Source organism: Dromaius novaehollandiae, chromosome 8 (assembly GCF_036370855.1).
Source record: "Dromaius novaehollandiae isolate bDroNov1 chromosome 8, bDroNov1.hap1, whole genome shotgun sequence".
In the NCBI taxonomy this organism is placed as follows: Eukaryota; Metazoa; Chordata; class Aves; order Casuariiformes; family Dromaiidae; genus Dromaius; species Dromaius novaehollandiae.
Genome location: NC_088105.1, coordinates 15558194 through 15575796, shown reverse-complemented (window position 1 = coordinate 15575796; position 17603 = coordinate 15558194). Strand labels below are relative to the sequence as shown.

Sequence of the window (17603 nt, the reverse complement as noted above, 5' to 3'; positions counted from 1 at the left end):
ACTTATTCACTGAAATGCCATTTCTTCCTTTTTACATTAGACTCTGTTCAGGTTTCAGATATTCCTAGTAGACACTCTGGGCCTGAATGAGAGTCCACTGTCAACACTAAGAAATTTGGATCAGGAATAACACGAGCTTTGCTCTTCCTAAGCACAGTTGAAATCCCTCAATCATTGTTTAAAATGATTTGGTAGAATACACCCATACAATTCCAGAGATGTGGTGATTCAACCAATAACATGCATTAATCGAAATCTTTCAATCTGAAAAATGAAGTACTGAACACAGATGCTACATATTTGTGCAAAGAAACTATATTCAGAGAAAAGGGATTTTATACCTGTGATCTGTTTTAAGGTAATATCAGTTTGATGTTATTACTATAATCCTTTCAAAAACAGTACTAAAATTACTTCTTATTTTTTAATTCCTGAACAGAAAGAACGAGAAAAGGGGTCTAATCTGGCATTTATGTTTCGACTGCCCTTTGCTGCTGGCAGGGTTTTCAGCATCAGTATGTTGGACACGCTGCTTTATCAGGTACTGTGAATAACAATGTGCCTCGTCTTAACACAGACATGCATTGTCACCACCTATTTCCTATTTGCACTTAGTTGTTAGATGACCCTGTCAGTTCTCCTATATGTAAGGCATTAATGTGCATGCCTGTGCCAGAAACAAGGGCAAAATATCATAGCGCATACTCTGCGTGACAGTGCTAGGTCAATCGTCAACCCAAAATAACCCTCTCCTGTAACTAACAGTACTGTTTAAAAACTACTGTTTGTGAAGCTCTCCATAGTCCGGTAAGAGGGATACTTCTGATACAGACTGGATAAATCAACAGAACTGTCTGCATGAGTAATTCATCAACCACCTGCATTTGCTGATACAGGACTTCATTATTTCATTGCACCATATCCTCTTGCTCATGTTGACTAGACCTCCAGATCACCAGAATTAAAGTAACCCCATTCTGGTCCTAACAAGCAATATATACAGTGGTTACAAAGGCGACTGTGAAGAAAGGCAGCATTGAACGTTGCTGCCTCAAGAATCCAAGACTGAGCTGCTCATGCAAAAAGAAGTGATGGCAAGTCAGTGGGGATAAGGGAAGGGCAGCAGCCCCAGACAGCTGGGGAAACAACTGATCTAACAATAGAGGGGGTTGGGAGAAATGAAGGTAACAGTTGCTGGTTTTGGGGTGGTAAGAAGAGAAATACCTCTCTCGCCCAGCACTTGCCACCTTTCTACACACCCCAACACATCCAGATGCCCAAGCAGCAGCCCCCACTGCTCACCTTCAAGGCTCTGGATATGCAAAGCAAGCAGCCATACCAGGGCCCCCGTAGTCTGCTCACCTAACCAGTTTCCTGCTCTGCCTATGCCTAGACGTAGCCTGTGGATGCATTTGTAGTCAGATGCCAAATACCCTTTCAGGGAAACTCATTTACTTGGAAGTTTGGTGCTTTAAAAGTGTTCAATTCTACTTAAAAATTAATTCCCTGAAGGAAATGTCAAAATTCCTGGAGCTAAACTTTTCTCACAAATTCATTAATATGTAGAATAGGCATGTACGCAAATGACTACCAGAAAATGAAGATTAGTCAACAGATGCAAATCCCTTTACCAAATTCTAGATATTTTAGAAATAAATACTCATTAAACATTTTTTAATGCGAAATATCAACACCAAATGTGGCACTATTTAAAAACAGTAAATAAATCAGGATACTTCTATAGAAGCAGTTTGTCATCATCAACTCCTTCCAGCACATAAATAACTTCAGTATATTATATTTGTTATCAGTATATCATTAGCCATGATCAGTCATGCTATGACTTGACAGAATGAAACCATTTACCAGGAAGTGTTTTAAAAAAAAAAGTTTTGTTTAAAACAAAAAACAAACCTCTCATTGTCCCTTATATTCGACCCTTTCTTTCTTTGAACTCCTACTACTCAGGAGTCATTTTTCTAGAATTATCTTTGATATTCCAAGTCACAAATACTATGACAGCAAGTTCTCATTGGCTTTCTTCTTGGTCTCATACTTTTCTAAATGACACCTTTTTCTTCTGCATAGAAGGAACAAAGTAGACATCATGGGAACCAGTGAGGTTCCCATCTGATGTCTCCTATTTTAAGCCAAAAGAAAAGCCTTTAAGATATCTTTAGGACAGCAAATAAAAAAAAATGAAAAGTTGGACATGCAAATCCCTTAGAATATACTTGGCATCGTAATGATAATTCTGTAGCATAATTGATGCAGCCAAGATAACAAATAATGAAGAACATGACAACTGTCCTCTTTCCATGCAGTCCTGGAAAATTAAATGCTTTATACGTCCAGCTCTGGAGACATGTTTGTCCCTAATTAGTTGGCTGAAATACAGCACAAATGCAGGCAGTACACATTTATTACTTTAATATAAGGTTCAGAAAAGCATGACTTCCTGCAGTTCTGCCCAGCTGAGCTGTAGAAGTTGATGTGCATGTGCTTAACCCATAAAAAATGATAGGCAGTAACTTGTGAGTGAAGTCTTCAAGGGATGGGGGGTTATACTAATGCATTTTACTTAGCAACTGGTGAAGGTTAGGAGCTTTTTAATTAGTTACTACCACTGAACTTACTCTTTTCTGGATCATATTGTCAGACTAAGCAAAGTTTAAACTGAAAGAATACTGCTTTTTGCATTAGTTTTAATTAAAATAGTTGAAACACTATGTATCAAATTAAATCTGTCCAACTTCTGAGTTTAAACAAATTCAGATATTATAACTCTTTAGAAAGGATTTATGTAACACCTTCATAAGGTGTTATATTCCTTTATTGAATGGTATTTGCTAGCTCCATATTTGCATTGAGCCAAAGCCACTAGTTGCAAGTCAAGTTGTAGTCCAGAGACGATCGATAACCTGCCTTAGATGCTGCCCCACTACAATGGTGGCAATGAACAGCCATCCCACAGTTAGCAGGGCACACATATGGCCCTCTGATTCCAGCAGCCTGGCTGATAGGGATGAACATCCATAACTTTGGCATGTTTATTTGATGTTTATCTCTGGCGTTAGGCTGTTCTCTTACATTTGATTTGGTTAGTCATCTCTAATTTCTACCTTTAAACCCGTCAGCAAAACCCCTATGTCAGCAGATCAAGCCTGACCTGAGATAAGGCAGATCTACCCTAAAAAACAGGTGGATTAGCTAAGGCAAACTACTCCAGTTTGGGTTAAAATAATAGCAGTCTCCCCTTACTATGATCCATTGCTCAGTACTGCAGCTCCATATAACTGTAAGACAGCACTTCTTTTGCACAGAAGATAGGCTTGCTAAGTGTGAAATTGTAATAATTAACTAACACCTTACTTTGATTGATTCATCTTTTATAGTTTTCATGCTGCTATTAAAATCCTGATTATGCCTTAGTCTCTCTAAGTCCTGTATGAGCATTGCATGCGCACACAGAACCAAATAAGAAAACTTATTCTCTGTCAGTAGATTCAACACTCAAGAAACAGCTACTTCTACAATGCTATTAACATACTTAAAATATAGCGATTGTGTGTGTGTATATATATATATGTACACATATCTATATGTACAGTTTCTTTCAGATTCACACAGGGCTCATGGTTACCTGCTTGTCTGCTCATTAAAGCTTTTTTCTTTCTTCTCTCTCTTCTTGAAAATCTTGCAGTCATTTGTGAAAGATTATATGATCTCTATCACACGACTTCTGCTGGGACTTGATACCACACCAGGATCTGGGTTTCTTTGTTCTGTAAGTTTAAAAAAAATAAATAAATAAAATCAGATTATTAGAAGGTACCAGAGAAGATTCTGTACTGTCTGCAAAATGCCGCTACTTTCTTTGTACAGTGGTTTCTCTTATGAAAGTCCAAGAAAGGCCATCTGTTTCCTTTTTCATCAGAGAAGAAATCACAAAAATTAGGTAGAAAACTTGCCCAGTTTAATTACTTCCAAAGCAAAAACCAATCCCCATCCCCACCCCAAGAAGAAAATCCAATACATTCTTTAAGGCACAAAGGAAAATAGCAAAGACAGAGGAAAAATAGGAAAAGAGCAAATTATTTTATATGGAATAACAATGGCAGTTTGGCAACGAAATTTAAAAATTTTTAAGTATTAGAAAGCAGGAAGTATTAGCTAAATTATAAAGCCAGCTAGCACTTACTACTTATGCTATTCCACTGCACTAGTTTTCACCAGAGGTAATAAAAGACAGGAATAGATATTATATAAAGGTGCATATGCTAGATTAATTTAATTTAGGAGTCAAAGTTTCAAAGAGACCTTGTTATGTATGTCAGTATTCCCCAATGCAGTGACAAATATATTTTTAAGTTAATCCACCCGCCTTTCCTTTTCTCCCATACCCATCACCTCAGGTGGCAAACAGATGAATTGAAGTTATTTACCAGGTGCCTTCAGGCAAAGTATAAAGAGTTACAAGATGTTGCTCTCAAAAATGAAGTTATTCCTGCTCTGATCAGTGCTAGTTTAAGAAGTGTTTAAAAATACCCAACACTTAAGTATTTGTTGGTCAGTCATTAAACTGTTGTTGCAGTGAAACACAAGAGAGTTGAATCTCAGGTAAGGGGCCCACACTGCAGGCTCACAAATGTCTTGCCATAAAGTTAGTGTGATAGCCATGGAGCATGTGAGATTAACACCACTACGCATACAGGATACAGGCAACAACTCTCAAGTTACTTTCCCCCTTTTCTCTCTGCAAACACTCAACTTCTGGTCTAAAGAACAGATAGAACACAGGATTATTTTGAATGCTGTGACCTTCGGTCTGTCCATTACCAGTTTCTTACTACTGCCAGTGCCTAGCTCATTTTACAGTTTACTCAGATATGAACACTGGATGAGAGATGCCATATAAGTTTTCACATAATTTTAAAACTATAAAAAAGGACAGAAGTCATTTCATAAAACTCAGCCATTTGCACTGCAATATCTCCCTAAAAGGGAGAGAACAAAGAAAAGGGACAGTGTCTACAAATTTAATAGAAATTTCAGATTTTTTTGTGGATTAAAGTTGCAATACTACAGTATGGTAACTACAGCTGATGTTTAATTGTCAAAATTTTTCGATGGTAGCATAGTGAACAAGTGACAAGCTCTCATGAAATTAAAGACTTCCTTCCTATTATTATTTGTTCAGATGAAAATAACAGAAGAGGATCTATGGATTAGGACATACGCCAGACTGTATCAGAAACTTTGTTCTTCTACTGGAGACATTCCAATTGGAGTCTACAGGACAGAATCCCAAAAACTTACAACATCTGAGGTATGTCAGTTTATTATACTTTTTCTTTGGATTTGATTACAGATACAACATTCTTTGGTCCTCATAAGAATCTGAACAACTAAGTAAAAGAATATTGGGAATGCAATGTCTACAAATGCACAAAATTCCAATAACCCACTGAAGGTCTCCCTGTGATCCCTCTGGCTACATGTACATAGTCACATATACTCAGGGCTCACATTCAAGTTCACACTTCATGAATACCCAGACCCGGTCTACATACTGACTTTTACTCTGGTGCTTGTGTATAGGGAACTGACTGATCAGGGAGGACAGCTTAGGCACAGGTAAGACAATTAATAGTTAGCTCTAGTCTGAATTTGTATATACTGACTAATGGCAGTATCTAACAACCTATATGACCAGGTCCCTGTAGCAGATACGTCACAGGAAGGTTATGTTATACCCCAAGAGGTGGCATTTCAGTATTTATGTGAACTTCTAACTAGAAATCAGCAACTGGAGAATAAATTAGTGTTACTAAAAAGATTATGGGATCTCTCTGAGTTTAGCTGCCAAACAGTGGTAATTTTTGTATATATGTATGTATATGTCTCCCATACATATGTATGTCTCTCCCAATACATATATAGGAGAATGACAAAACTACTGTGTTTCTTGACTATTTAACCTACACGCTGGTGATGGTAACTTTTGCCAGAATCCACACGCTAAGATATTACAAATGTAGCTTACACTTAATTTTGTCTGACAGAATAAAGAGATTTTTAACTTCAAAATCTCAAACCCCAAATTGCTTATAATGGTTTAATGTTCATTCTGAACTGTCACATTTTTCTTCAATTATTCTTTATTCTTTTATCATCGGAAGTTTTGCTTTTTACCCTGAGTTTCTAATCTTTCTCACATTCCCTTCTCAACCGTACTTGGTAACTATTTTCAACAAAACTAAACACTTCAAACATATCCAACCCCCATTCTCTGAGATTCTGTAAATGCTTTCAAAACCTACTGCTGCCACTCAGACATTGGCTCAAAAGTAGTACATACCCACTTCCAATTTTTTCCGCTGATTTTTTCATACTTACTCCTTTATAGATCTGTGATTTTTTTCCTTTTGGAAGGCTTCTGCAGAAGCTTTATCATTTTCAAACCTAAGTGCAAAGATTTAGGCTAAAACAGCTCAAATACAATGGCCATTGTTTATTTTGAAGTCATTAATTCAGTAATCATGTCTTAGGAAGTCATAATTAATATAAAGAAGTCATAGCACTACCTAATTCTGAATTGTTTAAAAAAAATATGTAAGAGCCTAATATATTGAAAACAAATAAAAACAGAGCTCCTAAAACGAGTGGAGTGATTTCTAATGGTCCCAAGTTGGACGTTAATGAAAATTGCCCTGAGCACTTCTGAAAAATTAGGTCATTTCTTTATATAGATGCATGAATTTAATTATCCCATACATTCATTTTACAAATTGAATACTTCTGTATATAGTTCTATTTTAACAATAACATACACACTGAGTTTCCTTTATCTTTATAGGTAAAATATCATGTATGCATTTCCCCAATTACAATTGCTTTACTTACTGATAGGCTTTAAAAGCCCAATTTTACACAGATGTAGAACCGAACAACTGTAGCAAAACAACACTAAAGTAAATCCAAACTCATGAAAATATTTTGAGTCTTAGCGTAGCTGCTAGTTGAGAATGTTCTGTTTTGGTGATTCTGACTGTAGTTAAAGATAAGGTGTGTGACATTTACCAGACTCTGCAGAAGAAGTTTCAGTTCTTTTATAAACATTGGAAGTTGGCTTCTTCAAAGTGCTAAGCCATTCAAAGTTTTCAGGAGTGACTGCTACTCAGTTACTGACTAAATACCTTCCATTCAGCTGCTTTCTTGTAACTAGCAGTGATAGACTCGGTTACATTCAAACTTAAAAGGTGATGCAAATTAACCCCTTACCATCATTTAGGATAACAGAATATTGTAACATGACTATTTCAATGTTTATGCTACTTAGAACAGATTTTTGCACGCATATATCACACTGGTTTAGAAAGGTGCTATCCCATTATCAGTAATTCCCAAACTTGACAGATTCTTGTTATATGTCTTAAGTTTATAATAAAGGTGAATCAACATTTGTGACAAAAGCTGGAAACAAAACCTCTCATGAAAGTATCTTTCCAGAGTATGACTGAGCTGAAAAATGGAAATGTACTTTCATGGGCAGTTTTATTTCCATTTTCCAACCCAGTCATACTCTGGAAAGAAAACTGCCCATGAAAGTACATTTCCATTTTTCAGCTCAGTGATACTGCCCATGAAAGTACATTTCCATTTTTCAGCTCAGTCATACTCTAGGCTAATGGAAATTCAAGAATTTGGGATTGATTTTAAATTTATTTCACTATTTATTCATTTGCAGTAATGCCATATCCTTCCAGATGTTCTACCCGAGAGATCATTCTTCAGGTTCCATATGATTTTCTCACTACAAGTAGGCTTTGTTAAAATGACCACCTTTCTAAAATGTTTTCATGTAGTGATATAAGAGGTACTACTGCTATCTGCTACACAATGGTTGCTGCCATTGACTGTGCTCCCAATTATTTATGCTCCAAAATGAGACACAGAACTTTGAGGATGTAAATTTAACCATTTTGCTAAAACAACAGCACATATAGCTTCTATACATTGGTGCTGAAATGACTGCAGATGAAATGTCTGCGCTGAATTATATAATAATCCTGACAATTGACTTGCCCAAACGATGCTGTGCAGATCAGCAATGGTTATGAATCCAGGTCCCAGTGTGTATTTTAGACCTGGGATTCCAAGTAAGCAGTGAAATTATAGTAAAACAAGGAATTTAACTATTCGAATATGTCATATTAAAAAAGCACAAGCCTTTTGTATCCAGAAGAATTTTAAGAACATGAAAACAAGATTGTTCATTTTCATAGCATACCTAAACCTAGAAATGCAGAGCACCCTTACCTTTCTATTGAATTTTGTTCTTAAAGTACAGATAAGAAATATTTCAGCTGTATTAGAAATGTTAGTGAGTGAAACAGTGCACTTTTAGCTATGAAATAACTATTACTTACATAATAGGGGCTAGCTCAACTTCTCTCTGCTTTTTTCTTGTTTTGTTTAAATAACTATGCATCTGAAAATATTTCTTTGGTCTTAAATTCTTCACCCATCGAGATGGGAGGGGGAGGGACTGCCTCTCTCATTATACCTGTTGGGAGACCAGAGTTTTTTCACAATGCAAATATATAATTATGGGGTTTTTTGTGTTACATTACTGATTTTCATGTTTGATTTGTGTGGCTTTTTTTCCCCCCTCATCTACAAGCCATTTGATTACATGAGCATTAATATTGCTGCCTCATAGCCAGGTTCCTTAAGCCATGGTTCAAATGCAACTGTAAATTACAACACAGGAGAAGAAAACCTTTCTCTCTGCATCTGAAGTATCGAACATAGTTTATCTGATTTCAAATACAGACTATTTTTCTCTTCTGTATTTCAGAAAAATTTTATAAAACATTAAGCCACTAACTGTAAGTTCATCTTGAAGCAAGTGCAAACATTCACTTAAGGTTTATTTAAAAATAAGGATTACAAAAGCCCATGTAAGACTCCATGTAAGTTCCCTATAGTCTTTCTTTGTGGAGCACCTGTAGCTCTCCAGGTGGCTTGTACAGCTCAGCCAGTTGTCTGTGCCATTACAGCAGTGGCAGCTGATACTTTTCAACATAGCAGTATTAGCATAATCCATCAAAATCATCCCTTGGAGAAGAATATAGGCAGCATCACTGCTAATGGGGCGGGGGGGGGGGGGGGACAAAAACCAGCATAGCTTTATAGCTTTCAACGAAGCAAAGAACAAGCCAGATTAAGAATTCATTAAGTGTGGATGAGTAAAATAAGAAGTGATATTAATGCTTTGTCCTGGCATTGACAGCTGGCTATTTAACTGCAGCTCCTAAAAGTCAGAGAAACAGTTGAAAAAAGCTTACAACTTATTGCAGAGAACGCATTTGGTGGCGTTTTTTCCCCTCTGTATTTTCTCCTGCTTTCAAACATATATAGGAAATTTCTACTAGCTAACTGGCAAACAGCATCTACGCAAGAGAGGGGTAGCTGTGAGATTAGCACTCACTTTTCAGCTTTTTTTTTTTTTTTTTGATGTAAACACACACTCAGATAGTTCTCCGAAGCAAGCTTCTTATTTTTCAATTAAAAAATGGTAAACTAAACACCTTTCAGCTGCCTTTCTGACAACAAATTCTGGGACCACCAGGCACCCGTACAAGTTAAATGGCGCTTAACTGTAAATTCACAATTTTACCATAACACTAGGAGCCTCTGGAGCCCATAGTTGTGTAGCTGCTCAAGTGTGTAAATACCTGATCAGACTAGGCCCAGATTTATTTCAAGATAACCAACAATTATCTTTTACAAAGAAGCAATTTCTTAAAACATTCAAGTAGACAGTGAAACCAGCCTGGAACACAATAGATAAGGAATCCTACTGTTACTTATTACCAGGTTTCACAGGTAATTTGAAGAGTAGAGTATTAAATCAGAGGAAGAACTGGAGTAAAAAATATCCTAGTTAGATTTTCAAATCATCAGGTATTGGATTAAAGGGGGAAGAGTGGCACTGTCTTTGTTTATTAACTGAAGTCAAATCACTTGGCAACTTTCTGGGGGGGGGGGGGCAGGGGGAAGGGGTGGCCTCAAGGTTGTGAACGTGGTATTTTCCTACCTAGATGTTTCAGCAGCTTCTTGCTGTCAGGGGGTGGGCACTTGTGAAACCCTCCCTGCTCCCAGCAGGGCAGGAATATTGCCTAACCTAGTTCTTTCCCAAAATAGTTAAAACTATCACACCTACCTCTGCTTCTGCTATCTTTATGGGCAGATACCTACAAATGCTGAAAGCTGTAATCTTTCTGCAGAGTAATTCTTCCAATGATAGAGGAATTTCCAACTAGTTTAACTAGTAAAACAATGTTAGCATGAGCTGTCATTTTATCTTTTCGATACAATAAGCCAGAAAAAAACCCAAAACTTTAAAGTATTGTAGGATGGGAGTGGAGAGTTAGAGAAATGAGTTGCCATTTTTTCTCATGAATTATTCACTTTTAACTATAGTTGGAAGGTTTCTAACTCAGTGAACCTCCAAAGCGTATTTCAGTTTGAGTTGAAACCGACATACCAAACTGTTTGCACTGGACAACTAGAGGTTCCTGGAAGCTGTCTGTTAATGGTTAACTCAAGTAAGAAGAACAAAATATGCAAATATTAATATTGATTTACGTACAAGTTCTCCTTTGAAACTTTTTTTGTATTAATCAAATCAGAAGCCCTCATCACTGATAAAAGGACAGTTATTATTCCTTTAAAAATAAAGGAAGTTTCCAGAGGTCTAGTTGCTAAAGATCAAGCACATCTAAAATGACTCAATGACATGGTTATATGATTCAAACTATTTCCATTTCATAAGAAATCTCCCTTATTACTTGTATAACTTATTTTCTGTGCTTGCTGTTAAACCATCCACATTTGCTCCTTTAGATTCACTTCTGTTTAAATTGTCTTTTGTTTTCTTTTTCCCCTTCCTTTGTCAGTCACGAGAAATGGCTTCACAAGTGAGTATTTGTTTACCATCTGCCTGTTTCCAAGTTAAACCCAGGGAGTAAAATCTTTACTAGTTTTTAAAAAAAACAATTGGATTAATATGGGCATTTTGTGACAGCATATTTGATTAGCATCCAGCTGTTGTTACGTGCATAGCAATGTGCTTATCTTTCAATAGCACTTGCAGGAAATGGAACTATGCAATGGATCATCTTTGATTAAATAAAGCTTAAAGCATCACTGTTCTTTACACAAACATCTTAAGTATCTGAAAGCTGACAGACTGGGACTTTCAGAGAGGCTCTATGGAGTTAGGTGACGTGTCCCTAGGGAATTCTAAAGGTAACAGATTGTCTTTAGTCTGCTGTGAATAAGAGCTAGTCAATGCAAAGGGGAAAAAAAAATAATGTCTTCCTCACACTATCAGACTTGCTCATGTTAAACTGTAAATTATGGACTCCAGGAACTCTACAGATGAGGGGGAACAGGAGGAAGAAATGGACCTCTTAAAGGTTATATCCAACACTGATGAGGACAACAGAACCTTCCCTTCAGAAGTTTGTTTTTTGAATGGAGAAAGGCACTTAAAACCTCAGAGATCAAGAAATCAGTAGCTCTTCAGATAAAATTGTTTTGTTCACAAATAACTTCCAGCATATTGTAAGCTCTTTCTGTTCTTTGGATTCATATTAACTGAGCTGGCTTCACTTTTCACTTAAATAAGCTTTGCTTTATACAATTTTTATCAGGCTTGTTTCCCCATACACACACACTCAACCTTCTGAAACCACTAATCAGTAACTTGCTAATATGACTGCACTGATACCAGTGAGGACTCCACTATTTTTTATTATTTCAGTATCAGTAAAAGACTTGCTTTCCAATGATCACAATGATATTTCAGCATTATAGAGTAGTTTTGGAAAAAAAAGCTGAAAGATATTAATTAAATCTGACAGTGAAATTAAAACAGTTTTAAAGTTGTCTCTTGAAATGTTTTCTGTTACATTCCCTATGTTCTTTCTGTATATGTTACAACTGTGTATGTAGCCTCTTGACTTATTTCAGTACCTCTGTATGTGTTTGTACAAAGTATGCTATTAGTCATACTTGGGCACTGGGTAGCATGAGGAAACTACAGCAATAGAGGGCCAGATATTGCCTCTTCTAAGTCTTTTTGTTGTTGTTGCTACAATGGTGAAAAAGCAACATAACTTTACTTGCACGTAGGAACTACAGATTACCTCCTTTGCAAGGGGTGTCCCAGGTCATGCTGAAAGCTACGGCATATATCCCTATCATCAGACACACAGGCATTCCATAAATCAAGCATTGGGAAGCCAAAAATACTTGTGAATTTGAGAAGCAGGCAACAGTCACGTTTCACCTGTGGTCTTAAACAGGGCACTCAAAATCTTGCAAAGTTGAACTGTTACTTAATGAATCTGCAATATATTTCTAAAAAGCAAAGTTATATAATTTGAATTTCTCAAGATATGCAAAGACTAGGAAGAATACAGACAATTGATCCAGAACAGATCCCTAGATTTAGCAAATGCAGTACAAGGCAGCTAGAATCCTCATTTTCAGAATCAAAATGTAATCAAGTGCCAAATAACGTGTAACTGATTTTGCAATTGAGAAATGTATTTACATTATAAATGAGTGTTTTACACAACCAGTCAAAGTCTCTAATACAGGATGCCCAATTCAGCAATGCTTGCTAAGCATCAACAGCTGAATCCCCTCAGCAACCCTGCAACCAAAACACATGTTGAGCTGCCTTATTGAAAAGAGGAGAGAATATCTTTTCCTGTTTCCATTTTTTAAAGCCTTGATCCCTCCTGTCATTTTCCTTTCAAGTCTCAAATCTCTATCAGTGTTGAAGAATGGGAAGACACCAAAGAACAAATTAATTATCGTAGTAATCATCGTAACTCAACATCCAGCGATCAGTCAGATCATCCCTTGTTACGACGGAAAAGCATGCAGTGGGCCCGACGGCTGAGCAGAAAAGTCCCAAGACACTCTGGTAAAACAGCAGAGAAGATAAGCCAGCAGCGAATGAACCTTTACAGGAGGTCAGAAAGACAGGAACTTGCTGAACTTGTGAAAAACAGAATGAAGCATCTGGGCCTTTCTCCAGCAGGATATGGTATGATTACTATAATACTTTAAATTAATAAAACACTAGTATTATTGCAGACATACTTAATCTCCTACAGACTGAGGCTGCCATAAATGTGAACTCTAAGTTTATGGTAATGTTTTTGTTTTTTTACTGAGGAAAACCTGATGGATTTTTTTTTTAACCCATTCTATTGTGGTCCATGCCTATTTTCAGATGAAAAACTCAGAAGACTGCACGTCAGTCATATTTGTATTTTGCATATGTGATATGTATGAGCTGAATATATAAACATTCCCCTGTCAATGAACAACTGTGCCATATTCCCACACACACTGAAACATAAATGAAGACCAAACTGTTGTGAAGGTCACGCGTATGTTGAGATGGGAGCTGGTTATATGTGAAGGATATTACTTTTTTTCCCCTCTTTTTTTTTTTTTTAATGAAGTGAAAAAGTGTCACATTAAAGTAATTTTTAAGTGTGTTTCACTAGGTCTATAGGTGCTGTTTGTGTCCAATAACCCCTTTTCCAACAAAGCCAACTCTTTCTAAAGCTATTGATGGAGTTCTGTGACATCTTTTTTAATATATGCAAACATAGCTGCCTGGCAATTGGATCAAAAGAGTTATAAGCCTAGAAGGCACAAAAAGCCATGAGTCAACATACATCATGTCTATTATCTTAGTCATAAGTCATACTTGCAGAAAACTGGTGATAATATCTATCTTTTCTTAGCCATCCTTAATGAGAAGTTTTAGAGAACATAGTTATTTCTCTGAAATTATTTGATTAATGAATAAAGGAATGGGAAAAAACCCACAAGTTTTGCCACAAGTTTGAAGTTTTGCCTCCTTTTTCCAAAAGGAGTTTATATTTTACCTGTCATTTGGACTTTCTTAACAGCATAGCTGCAAAGTTTGCACCAGGCTTAGTTACTCCTAGAGAAATTTAAAAAAAAATCCTGCTCGGCTAGACTTGAAGAGCACCAGCTGAATGGAACCTGATTCATTACATTTTGGATTCTTAAGAGAAGGACAGTCTCCCAATACTCATTTATTGAAGAAGTCAAATACAAAATTGAAAGTAACTTACTATTAGACAACCCCAATTTACTAATACAAGATTTTTACAAATAACACAGACCTCTGTAAGCTAAGAGATGGTTTACATTTGGGTAACATTTCATATGGAAAACTTCCATCTTAAGTTACTTGAATTCATATTTATGTATTTCTTGGGTTGCTACACCATCCTTACAGCAGCATGCAAAAACTTTCATAAACACTACTCCATGTTGTTTTCTCCTCTCTCACCTTTCAGAAAAAGAAACGTGGTTTATTTTAATAAATAAACTATAAATTTTTATTTTTATTTATATCTATTTGATGGGTGTATAGCGCTGAAATGCCCTTATGCAGGAAAAGGGAGAGACAAAGATGCAAGATCTATGATAGCTGTGGAGGTTCATTCCATAGTTTTATTATTTGCACTTGTATTTTAAAAGATACAATTGAAGCCTAAAGTGGGAAACAACGAGATTATCCAAAGTGTTATTCTGATCTGGAAAGTTACTATAAAAACCCTCAAGGAGCCACCATTTTCCATTATCCAATAGCATATTCAACTATAAATAAAACAAGCCCTTATATGTTGGTGTATGGCCTGGGAGTTATCCAAGTTCTGTCTAGCTTATTCAAATCAAAGTGCAATTAAAGTTATTGTCACTGGCTGTGCATGCCAGAACACATTTCCAGCTAATTTTCACTCTAGGTTCATTAGCCTCCACAGGGCTCAGTGAAATAACCAGGGACAACTCTACTGAATAAGAGAATGTAAATATGAGAAGGAATAGACAGACATGTAACCTGTTTTAAGAGTAGATCTGCCTTACATAACAATCTTTTCCCTGCATCCTAACTGGATAATTACTATTCCCACTTACTATTCCCACTGTATGGCTCTCTGTAGGAAGAATCAGGGCTAAATATTTTCCAGAAGCGTTACAGATCCCAATAACATTTGATCAGCCACAGGAAGGTGTAGTAAACTTGATTCATATGAGTCACAAGAAAACTTCAGTTGATCCCTACTTTTCTCTTAAAATCCTAGTTCAAAGCCAACAGTGAATTTTCATGTTATTCAAATTCAATTCACTTCTACACCACCTGCAGAACAGCAAAATCTTGATAGGTAAATGCTTGCTTCACCTAATGACATTTATCTGCAATGTTTCTCATTTAGAAATTTTCATCATCACTTCCCTATTTTCTTACAGATATGTCTCATTGTAGAGAAAGCTTCTACTTTGACCACTGCAGCAACACCCACAGTGTGTGCACGGATTCAGTCAGCTGCAGGCCTGTGCCATCATGTTCCCACAGCCATCCTTCTGCCCCCCCATCCCATTCAGTAAGAAATTACATTAGCTTTTCACCCACCTTTAGAGCTAGCTCGCTCCCCACTCATTCCACTACATTTTAAGCACATATTAGAAACTTTTCAGTCTCCCTGTTCTTTCAAACTGGCAGGTATCACACCAGTTCCCTGCAGAAGCAGCACACACTCCTTAGTATTCTCTCTTAGCAAGTGCCAGGGGTGATGAAAAACAAATAGGGAAAGAATCACATCCCCTTATGTATCTGCACATACTGGCATGATCTCTAAAGCCAATCTCCTTGTCTTCAATGTTCTTTACACTGAGCCTAATAACCCCCAAGATCTCCAATTTTAAATTCAATTAACGCCAAATTCATTTAATTCAACCCAGACACAGTATGTTGTTGGCAGTACAAACCTCTAGTAGAGGCATAATTATGCCAGTGTAGTGGTACATGTCCTTGTAACTTGTTACACTACTTTGCATCAGGTTAACCTTAGAGCAGTGAGCTGTAGTGTAAAACACCACTTCAGCTGTATAATTGCATCCATACTAAGAGTCTGTATGAGTTTTCCTGATTGTTTTCTAGGTAGATGTACTTATGGTCATGCAAAAATGTGTGATACAAGCATGCATTAAAAATGCACATACTAGAAAACACTCGATATAGTAACTCTCAGCCTACAGACAGAATATCAAGAATGCTTCAATCGCAAAAAAATTAGGAATTGAATTTAAATTAGAATAGGACTGTTTTGTTTCAAATGATTTCCCCAAGATGCTGAAGAGAGATTAGCAAAGATTAGCAAAAAATGCTCCCTCCTCCCCCCCCTTTTTTAAAGGCCAACCAAATTAAGATTAGTCTCATTGCAACACTCTAGAAAACACACCAAGAAAAAAAGCTAAACAAATATACTGAAATGCTACAACAGCATAGTAAGACACTATTAGACAAAACCTTAACCCCTCCAACACACCAATGACAACATCTACATCATTTGCAATATATCATTAGAAGAATGGTTAAAAAAAGAAATAAGAAATAACAATTTCTGGTTATACAGTTTTCGCCTTTCAACCCATTGGCACGGGTGATAAAAGGAAAAAAGTAACATCACTTACTTGATACATATGAAAAGTGGAAAAAAATGTATATTGACCAATTTGTGAAAGCGGATGGGAATGCCATACAACTGCATTTAGTGTTGGCTATCACTTGGACTCATTTCCAGGTGGGGATGAAAATCCCTACTTACCAACATAAGCTACATGACAGACACTTTAATTAAACTGAAATTGTGTTGCATTAAGAATTGCTACAAGTGTAAAAATTGCAAAAGAACATTTCTAGAACATTCAGAAAGAAAAATACATCTCATGAACTATTATACCTTACTAAGTTAATTTCTCATTTCATTATTCTTATATTGAGGTTAAAGCGTACAGCCAAAAGATGCTCATAAAATATACTATGTGGTGGTGTTGGGGAAGCACAAAGATAGCTAGGATTTGAGCATGTGATTCTAAGTAACAGCTGGTGTGCAAAATTATTAAGATAAGGCAGGAAAACCATAAATGAAAAATTGAAGCTCTGGCACATGCCAGAAACATCCCCAAAACATCACAGTTCTACACACCCAGCTTCAAACTTGGGCTGTCACATTCCCAGTCGTGGCTCCTTCTCTCTCTGTCACCAGCAGCATCCTTCTCTCTAACTCACCTTCAGAATTAATGTCTCCTTACAAATTCTGCTGCACAATAAAGGTGGGGTAGAAACTTTAGCCTCCCTGTTCCTTCAGACCCACAGGAATGTCTGCTGAAGCCAGGCACCCTCTTATAAAAGAAATGAAAAAGTGTACGTGTCAAGTTGAAGAACACATTTATACTGATTACACAGATAAATTGCTGTGAAATGAGGATAACGTTCTTCACCTGCAAGAGTATTTGATCCATAGAACTTATCCGCCTCCACTGATACTGGCACGAAGAGCAACATGAAGCAACAGAAACCCATACAGAGGTTTTAGAAAGCAAAGACACATGACCCTGCTTCAAGCAGGAGGTTGACAACATGACTCTCCCCGAGGTTCCTTCCAGTCCAAATCAATCCTATAATC

The 17603-nt window shown here is 36.7% G+C and overlaps 1 protein-coding gene and 1 long non-coding RNA gene across 6 annotated transcripts in view; one reads left to right on the top strand and one right to left on the bottom strand.

Annotated features, from left to right (window-relative positions):
* The window catches only part of LOC135329015 (uncharacterized), a 154542-nt gene that overhangs the window by 120577 nt on the left and 16362 nt on the right, over window positions 1-17603 (bottom strand). For both annotated transcript variants that reach the window (XR_010390140.1, XR_010390141.1), the window contains exon 2: window positions 3644-3785. This is a non-coding gene — a long non-coding RNA (uncharacterized LOC135329015). The remainder of the gene's footprint in view (window positions 1-3643; window positions 3786-17603) is intronic.
* Window positions 1-17603, top strand: part of KCNT2 (potassium sodium-activated channel subfamily T member 2) — a 173799-nt gene that overhangs the window by 144536 nt on the left and 11660 nt on the right. For 2 of the 4 annotated variants that reach the window (XM_064515755.1, XM_064515757.1), the window contains 5 exons: window positions 440-541; window positions 3704-3787; window positions 5201-5329; window positions 10968-10988; window positions 12841-13132. In XM_064515755.1, coding sequence (XP_064371825.1) covers window positions 440-541; window positions 3704-3787; window positions 5201-5329; window positions 10968-10988; window positions 12841-13132 — 628 coding nt within the window. The remainder of the gene's footprint in view (window positions 1-439; window positions 542-3703; window positions 3788-5200; window positions 5330-10967; window positions 10989-12840; window positions 13133-17603) is intronic. The other 2 variants (XM_064515756.1, XM_064515758.1) reach the window with 1 other exon arrangement.